This window comes from Triticum dicoccoides, chromosome 6B (genome assembly GCF_002162155.2).
Source record: "Triticum dicoccoides isolate Atlit2015 ecotype Zavitan chromosome 6B, WEW_v2.0, whole genome shotgun sequence".
Lineage (NCBI taxonomy): Eukaryota > Viridiplantae > Streptophyta > Magnoliopsida > Poales > Poaceae > Triticum > Triticum dicoccoides.
In genome coordinates, this window is record NC_041391.1 from 513,899,137 (window position 1) to 513,908,694 (window position 9,558).

The 9,558-nt window shown below is 45.5% G+C and overlaps 1 protein-coding gene across 1 annotated transcript; it reads right to left on the reverse strand.

Annotated features, from left to right (window-relative positions):
- Window positions 1-4,846: 4,846 nt before the first annotated feature.
- On the reverse strand, window positions 4,847-7,196 carry LOC119323621 (2-C-methyl-D-erythritol 2,4-cyclodiphosphate synthase, chloroplastic). The gene is made up of 3 exons (XM_037597316.1): window positions 6,755-7,196; window positions 6,523-6,653; window positions 4,847-5,384 (listed from the first exon to the last, which is right to left on the reverse strand). Exons 1-3 carry the CDS (start codon window positions 7,050-7,052, stop codon window positions 5,151-5,153), a joined length of 663 nt encoding a protein of 220 aa, XP_037453213.1. The 5' UTR covers window positions 7,053-7,196; the 3' UTR covers window positions 4,847-5,150.
- Between the last annotated feature and the right edge of the window lie 2,362 nt (window positions 7,197-9,558).

Here is a 9,558-nt window from a genome sequence, read left to right on the forward strand (position 1 = left end):
GCTGGCGCATCTTCTGCCTTCCAAGTTGACGTGTTACCTTGACCTTCTATAACCATGCTTACAGTAATGCTGTATTAGAATTGTCTCTTGTGCAACAGAGTTTTATCATGCGTTTCTGAAAAAAATATCAGTTTGAATTCCCCTGTCGGATCTACTTCCCCGTCTCATAATATAAGAACATTTTTTACATTAGTGTAGTGTTAATATAAGAACGTTTTTTTACACTAGTTGAACGTTTTTTACACTAGTGTAGTGTTAATATAAGAATGTTTTTTTTACACTAAACGTTCTTATATTATTGGGAGAGAGGGAGTACATCCAATAGACCATGGTCTTCTTCCTCTTTCGACACTGGCTGACCCACCGGCTTTTGCGACCAGTGACGTTATTGCACGTGCTTTACTGTCGCCCTGGCCTTCTCTCTAAGCCCCACCATGATTCTGTTGCCGACAACCTCCCAGCACCTGAACCCATCAACCTCCGACTCCCCTCCATGTCATTCCCGATGCTCACCATGGCAGCCTGTCTCTGCCTCGAACGTTGCGCAGATTCAACTGCCAGCAGCGCCCCTGTCTCTGCCTCGAAGTTTTGCGCGGATTTGAATTTGATTGATGACTGATTTTTCTTTTCTTGAACGAAGCAGCGCTGAGGAATAGCGCACCCTTGTCTCTGCCTCAAAGGTTGCGCGGATTTGATTGATGTTTTTTTAACGAAGCAGCGCTGAAGAATAGAAAACGCCAGAAAAATATTGCTGGCTACACATGTAATAATATTTAGTCTCCTCCCTGGAGAAACCCTAGTCGTCAAAAAGTCAATCTCCTCTCCCCTCTGCCTCCGGTTGTCGTCCCGCGTGTTAGGTGCAGGGGAGGAGATCGTCTTCTCTCTACCTTTGTGCGGTAGATTTTTGGGTCAAGGTGGTGGCGCTCTGACAGTGGTGACGACGTCGTCTCGAATAAAAGTCCCCTGGCTCCAATCCTATCCCGACGACGCTTGGTTCGGTGTTGCTGAGGAGCCTCGGAGTTTTGTTCCCACTTCATGGATACCGCATTGGTTGTCTATGTTGTCCGTCGACATGGTTCCACGTGCATCGACGGCGCCAACATTAATCTTCTTCGCCAACCTCTTCCTTCGAGCCATTGCTAGCAAAGTCATCGCCCAACTCTTAATAACAGAAAATCCCGATCATTCGTGATTGAACCATGGCAAATAGAACGGTTTTATGGCAATTTTAATGAAGTGAGGTTGGCAAGTTTAGTTGACACACATGACTGTCATGCTTGTCAACTAACTTGCCATCCTAGCGTAAATAAAATTGACATTGAAATCGTCCCGGTTTTTTGGGCGTTATCGAGGTCATTAAATAAACATTTATTGCACAATTGCATTGATATGGACAAGTAAATCACAAGCTATATTTATATCCCATTGCAATGCATGGTCATTTTCTAGTAATTTAATGATTTTAAAAAAAAGGAAGAGAGAGAGAGAGACTGGTTATCCAAATGCCGTCTCCGCTCAAAAACATTGCCGCTCCGCTCACTCCAGTGCTGTACCTCAAAGTGGTTAATCCATTCACTCAGAGCTCCGATGCTCTCGCTCTCGGCTCCTTCCTCGCCCCCGCCCTCGCCTCCTACCCGCAGCACCACCACCGCTCCCACCGCCGTCGGCCTCCTTCGTGGGGCCGCGGGGCGGCGCGACGCGCCGCTCACCACCGCGCTCCACGCCGTCCTCCTCAAGTCCGGCGCGCTCCACTCTTTCCAGCCCCTTGTCGCGTCCAACTCCCTCCTCCACGCCTACCTCCAATGCGGCCTCCACTCCCACGCGCTCAACCTGCTCGACGAAACGCCGCGCCGTGACGCCGCCACCTACTCCACCCTCATCTCGCTCCATTGTCGCCTCGGCGCGCCCCTGGACGCCGTCCGCGCCTTCGTGGACATGCTGCTGGCCCACGCCGCAGACGAGGACGACGCCGCCGCCGTCCGTGCCAACGAGTTCACGATGGCCGCGCTCCTGCAGGCCTGTGGCCTCGCCAAGGATGGGAGGCTGGGGAGGATGGTGCATGGCTACCTCGTGACAAATGGCTTCTGCGCCGACCCCTTTGTGGTCGGCTCGTTGGTCAATATGTACGCCAAGGTTGGGGATGTGGTCAGCGCGCGGAGGCTGGTTCTCAGATTGGCTTTCAGGGATGTTGTTTCCTGGACTGCTGTTATATCAGGGTGCGTGCTCAACGGGATGCTAGGAGAGGCTCTCGATGTGTTTGTCATGATGCTGGAAGATGGTGTCCTTCCCAACAATGTTACAATGTTGAGTGTCATTCAGGCATGCTCTTTGATGGGCCACTCAGGGTTGTTCAGTCCGGTGCACGCTCTTGTTACTCGGCTGGGCCTCGAGGACGATGTTTCGGTGGTGAATTCTCTCATCATGATGTATGCAAAGAATGGCTTTATCGAAGAGGCTGCACGGCTTTACGAGGATCTGTACCTCAGGAGAGGGACTGTGTGCTCTAATGCTGATGTTCTTGGCGCGCTTCTTTATGGTTGCACGGTCTCAGCATCCCTGCTTTATGGGAGAGAAATCCATGCACACTTGATTAAACTGAGTGCTCTTCCAAACATCAGCATTGAAAACTGCCTCATGGGCATGTATGCTAGATTCGAGCGAGTTGACGCAACGTATTTGGTGTTTAAAGGCATGAAAGTTAAAGATATTGTTTCGTGGAACACCATGATCTCATGCCTTGCCAAGAGTGACCATGTAAATGAAGCCTTGGACCTTTTCAGCACTCTCCATAGTGGTGGTAGTGGGCTTGTGCCTGATTTCGTCACGGTCTTGAGCGTAGTTCAGGCATGCTCCAATGCTGGATTACTTCTACAAGGGCAGATGCTCCATGGATACATTGTAAAATATGGTTTTGTGCACGATGTGTCGATCTCCAATGCTCTAATAATCATGTATGCTAAGTTAGGAAGAATCGATTTCGCTGAGAAGATCTTCGGGCGGATGGATGTTAAGGACCTTGTTTCCTGGAATTCGATGATTAATGCTTATGGGATACACGGAGATGGGCAGTCAGCTCTAAAGTATTTCCACCAGCTGACAGATGTTGGAGCACATGCTCCTAATGCTATCACGTTTTTGAATGTGATATCTGCTTGCAGTCACTCTGGTTTGATTTCAGAAGGATACAAGTGCTTTGAAAGCATGAGAAGGGACCATGGAATTGAGCCTTGCATGGATCATTATGCTTGTGTAGTGGATCTGTTTGGAAGGTCTGGGAGATTTTCTGAGGCAGAAGAATTTATCAGGGATATGCCTGTTCCTCCCAACTCTTCCATTTGGGGACCCTTGCTGGCTGGTTGCCGACTTCATGGGAATGTTGATCTTGCAGAAAAGGCTGCTAAAGAACTACTAGCCTTGGAACCTGACAGTGATATATGGAGAGTCTCCTTGTCAAATATCTATGCATCGGCTGGGAGATGGAAAGACTCTGCAAAGATTAGGACTGAAATGAAGAGAGTCGGTTTGAGAAAGGAGACTGGTTGGAGCTTTGTAGATGTAGGAGGGGTTGAGGGTTTTAAGTTTGTGTCGGCGGATTCAAGGCATCCTGACGCTGAAAAAATGTATGCAGTATGGCACAGTATGAACAAGCACATGACAGATGTAGCTGGTGATGTGCATCAACTGAGTCTGGTGAGTGTAAATTAGTTGATGACAAATGCTTGGTTTCGTTATGCCAGACTTACAAAGGTGACCTTTTGTAATTCACTAGACTGTGAACTTACTGACTTGAAATTGCACCAGATCTATTAATTCGTGTTCTGTGTGTAGTATGAAACTATCAGTAAAACTGGCAACTACGAATAATTGACTCTGGAAGGGAAACTGAGGATGCTGCACTTAGCATGTTAACATAAAACTATGTTTCGTGATCTTGGTGTAGTCATCTAAATTGCGTGTGTTGTAAACATTAATAGTCTTCATGAGTCACGATCCAACATTGCCATATGCCAGCTGAGATGGAGAGGGAAATCTTGCTGATATCATCGATTTTGAGTTGAAAGTAGTGTACTTTTGTGTTTGTTATTTGTGCTTTCTACAAAAAAGTTAGTCTCATATGAAAGTTGTGTACTTATTTATGTATGATAGATCGCACATGTGAGTAAAGTACATTTGTTTATAAGTCTCTTGAAAGATTGCTAGTTCCACATGTGAGGATGCGTGTATTTGTTTATTTGAAAAGGATGTTGGGCACACATGTGAATTCACCACCAACTACAATATTTATAAGTAGGAAAGATAATATGGTTGCTGAAAGCAGCAAGGATCGGTAATACGAAATATAGGATGCTCAATTTCTGTAGGGTTCAAATTTTAGCTCATATAGTGTATACTGGTGAAACAATCTTGTGTGTACCCATGTGCTATGAAGTATACTTCCAATATCGCAATGATATGAATTTATTCGAGAAACTGTACTGCATATCCATGTATTATCAGTTTTACATTGGTTTTTTCAGAGTGCAGACGCATGCACACCCTACACCCCTATGGATATATATCTAGAGATGTTCAAGCCATATTCTAACTAATTTTGTTTATTTTTTATGGGATTATTTTAGTTCCATAGCAATGACGGGCTCCATGCTAGTTGGTATATATGTTATCAAATTGTTGCAAAAATTGGACTGCATATCCATTTGAATATAGACCCTTCACTTGAAGTCAACGATTGGAAACAAGCTTTGTTTCAAAAAAATAAAACAATTGGAAACAAGTCTTATTTCTGGAGTTCAGAAAATGAGCAGAGTTCACAGACCTGTTAAGCCAGTTAAGTCAAGACAAATGATCACATGTAAAATCCTCATACTAGTATATTGCTGTATAATTTGTGAATGGTTCTTAAGGTCGGTAAGAAAATAACAAGAACTTCCAAAATGATTGATATCTAGTACCCTGCAAGACAAGAATACAATTTTGGAACAATAACAGGAGACACAGGCTGGATACACATTTCTCTTGTGTACTCAGCTTTACTACTTTCCCCTGAAGCTTCCGTATTGACTATACCACAGGGATAGTGTAGTAACCTCTTGTACAGCAACACTACAATACAATACAATTACTGTATTATGTAGTATACTTCTAACACTCTACTTCCGCATCAGGAGAACTACGGTATGAGCAGCTATACTCCTGTTTTCTCCTAGACTGTCGACTTTCTCATGTGTCTTGGCCTTGAGATTGACAACAGATGGATCCGCCCCGAGTAGTTCACACAAGTTAGATCGGATAGTCTCCTTGAACGGGCTAATTTTTGGTTTTTGCAAGATCAGTGTAGCATCAAGGTTCCCCAGCTCATAGCCTGCTTGATGCATTAGCTTTACCTGATGCATAACAATAAAAAAAATATGTTAAGCAGATACATGCTCGGTTAAATCGCATCAACCTAGCACCAAACGATACTTTCATCAGCTCATATCTTCAGAACTGGAATACTTCGATGGCATTGTATCACACAAAATTCATATTCAGGTGCGAATATACTAACCAATAATGCTCATTCTACACCCTCTGTTCCTAAATATAAGACATTTTGGCAGTTCGATTTAAACTGGGGTGAAATGACAAAAAATACTGCATGATGTCAATCTGAAGAGAAAACAAGGTGATTTCACTTATCGATGGGATCATGAAGAAAAAGCAGCACAAAATTCAGATTCAGGTGTGAATATAGGAACCAATAATGCTCCAACTGGATACATTCTACATAACATCTGGTGAAACGACAAAAATACTGCTTGATGCTAAATGAAGAGAAACTAGAATGATTTCAATGGTCGATGGGATCATGTAGAAAAAGCAGCACATAATGAGCTCAAATTCCAAGGCATAGGGATATTCTATCCAAAAGTCCAGAATGCAGTCAACATTCAAAGCACATGGTACATGCCTTTGTACAAATTCCAAAACGTGCAATACTGTTTGTCCTGGAAGAGGAGAAAAGTCAAGACCGAATTTGCAGTCAGCATGGTGTTGATGCAGGAATGAAATAGTCAAACAGAAAATAAGCAGGTGATGATCTGCGATGTCTTCAAGGAAGGATGCTTTTGGAGAATTTCCATAAAATGGATGCATTTTAGTAAGGGGAAGAAAAACTTGTTTCCCCAAAGAAGATATGAACAAGTTGGGTCACGTAACACTTACGTAGGTGTCTAGACTTCAGACTTAGCTATCGCTAATTCAAGTAGAACGAAAACTAATTTTCCGACACACAAGTGCTATATGATTAGCAATTTAGAATCATTCAGCAACAGCAACACACAAACTCTAGGTTTTGTTCTGATTAAGCACCATACAACTATAAGACAACAATCTAGAATCATAGAACAAAAGCAACACACGAACTGTAAATTCTGTTCTGAATAGACATTCCATGATCCAACTACACACAGTGATGCTCACAGAAGCAGGAGGAAATTGCCACGAGAGAATGAAATTCGGGGGTGAACTTGAGAAACTCACAGCTTCCCTCATGAACACGCAGGACTCTGCACCCTTCCACCGGGGGTCGGTGTCCGGGAAGATCTGCCCGATGTCCGGCAGCCCCAGGGCGCCGAGAATGGCGTCCACCACGCAGTGCAGAAGCACGTCCCCTGCGCACGCGGCAAAAATCCCACACGCCCGGTAACGCAACGAGCGAACGAACGGAAGCATAAGGAAAAGAACAAGCAACGGTGCTAAAAACGGCACGCACCGTCGGAGTGGGCGTCGCAGCCGCGGTCGTGGGGGATGCTGACGCCGCCGATGATGAGCGGGAGGCCCGGCTCAAGGCGGTGGAGGTCGAAGCCGTGGCCCACGCGGAACGGGAGGGCCGGCGGCTTCGGCGCCGCGGCCACGGCCGGCTGGTGCGCCGCCTGGAGCGCGGCCGCCACCGCCAGGGACGGCCGCCGGGGGCGCAGGGACGGCCGAGCGGGGCACGGGGAGGAGGGTGTGCGGATCCCTGGCGCGGTGGAGATGGGGGAGGCCAGGAAGAGGGAGGAGGCGGAGGCCATGTCGTCGCGCTCCGGTGGGCGAGATAGCGCAGCGGCCGAGTAGAGTTTGGGGTTTTCTCTTGGCCGCGGAATGCGAGAAAAGGCAGCGTTTTTTTGTGCGCCGGAATTACTTTGGCATTGGGGGCTGGGGAGACGGGGAATCTTTGGCGTTGGAGATGCGGTTCATGGTGGCGTGGACGAGGTTTATCGTTTAAATACTGCGGCCGGCGGTCGCCGTCTCACCGGTCACCGGTGGCTCCTTGCCATCCAAACGAGCACGAGGTGAACATTTTGGTCCGGATTGGGGTGCTGCATAAAATACGAAATTCAAGCTCAAATGTCATTCGGCTTACATCCATTGAGAGGAATGGAAGGGTGTTCAAGCGCAGTGTTTCGGGGTCTCTTCGGTTCATAGAATGGAATTAGAGCAACTCCCACAGTTTCAACTTCCCTTAAAAGTTGGTTTTACCGGATGACAGTAAATTTTAGGGAAGTTTCGTGGGAGCAATTTTTGTCAGATCCAGTAAACTTCTTCCCCTAAAATTGTGGGTTTTTCTACTTTTCCATTAAACAAGCATAGAGACCGCAAGTCAGTGACATAGGCGAGCGGTGGGGCGGTGCGGTGCGGCGGCAGTGCACGTCGGCTAGCTACGGTGGGGCGGCGCGTGGCGACATGGTGGTGGCACACGATGGCGGGGTACGGGGTGGTGGAGCGGAGCTGCGCGATGGCGAGCTGCGGCGGGGCATGGTTGTTTGGCGGTGGTTCGGCGAGTGCGGCGTGTAGTTTGGCGCAGTTTTCTGCCCGCCAAAAGTTTAGGAGACGGAGATCTTCCCGTAAATCAGAGGGGAGTTGGGGGCTAGCTTACATGATCCTCTAAATATATTCCACGTTTACATGATTTGTTGGAGGCATTTTTTGGCCCAAATTTTTTCTAAACGGTAATTTTTTATGGATAAGAGATCTGTTGGAGTTACTCTTAGACTTGCGGACTAGAAGGGCTTTTAGGGGATATCTCCTTACATGGGTAAATTGATTTCTCCTTGCGGATTAAAAGGGCTTTCATTAAACGAAGAAATATTATGTATGGGGTGACTTCCTTGTATGAAATTTTGCATGAATCTAAAATAAAGAAACAACCAGGGATAATGTTAAAGTTAGATTTTGAGAAGGATTATAATAAGGTGAAGCCGTTTTTCTTTCATAGTTTGTAGGAGATGGGCTTTAATGAAATATGGATGAAGTGGTTATCGATTGTGGCAAGGGGTGGTACCTTGAATGTAAGATAAATGATATTGTGAGTAGGAACTTTGGGAGTTTAAAGGGATTGAGACAAGATGGTCTACTCTCATCTTTTTTATTTAATATTGTTGCTTGTTGTCTAAAAAATGGCGCATACTGCTCAACCCAGTGGACAAATTGTGGGCTTGATTCCACAGTTAATTAAAAAAGTGATGGCAAACTTGCAATATGAACTTGAAGTTGTTGCTATATTTGTTTGAGCAGATGATTGGCCTAAAGATTAATTTCCATAAGTAAGGTCCTGATGGTGTTGCATGATGATGAAAAGCAACACATAGATGCTGGTATGTTCAGTTGTCAATATGTATATTGGCCTATAAAATATTTAGGGGTGTCTCTCCTATGGCAGCAAGTTGCATGTGGTAGACTGGGTGTCGATTGAGGACAAACTAGTGCAGGGAATGGATAGCTGGAAGGCAGGGGACCTATCCTTGGGTGGTAGGATCACTAAGATCAAAGCATGTCTGACTAGTATGCCAATTTATCACTTCTTGATGTACAGATTCCCAAAAACAAATATTGAAATAATGACTAAGTCTACCAGAAGTTTCTTCTGGCAAGGAACCAAACACGTGAAAAAAGTACTACATGGTTAGGATGCCTCTGATTTGTAGGCCTAAGAGAAAAGGTGTATTGGGGATGCATAATATAGAAAAAAAAATTCAATGTTAGTTTAATCTCTAAGTGACGGTGGAGTTTGGAGAAGAAGAAAGGAATGTGACATGAGATTGTTAGAAAAAAGCAAAATCCAAAGTGGGACCACACAAATCACTAGCCTTGTATTAGACTCCGCATGTTGGTATGATCTAATCAAAATGAAGTACTATACTGATAACATGAATGGTAGTGGGAATGAAAAACATGCTCATTTCTGGGAGGATGTCTAGTGTGGTGAAGAGAGCTTCAAGGTGAAACTATGCGCTTCATATGAAATAAGCAATGATATGGTGTGTACGGTTTAGCAGATGGCTAAATACTAATCAACATGTTTTAATGATGTCATGCGTTCTATGCTAGCTAGGGTGGTATCGAACAGTTTAGCTAGATTTCAGTCGACTGACTATTCAAGTTTGGGTCAGTCGATTTTCGAATCATGGAAGGAGAAGGAAGGGCCTCGCTGGAGAGAAGGAATGGGCTCGCCGTCATCACCCCATTATCTATCTTAGGGTTCAGGGTGGGGGCTGTGGTAGCCGGTAGTGGTGGGGCGGTGGGCGGAGAAAAAGCTCG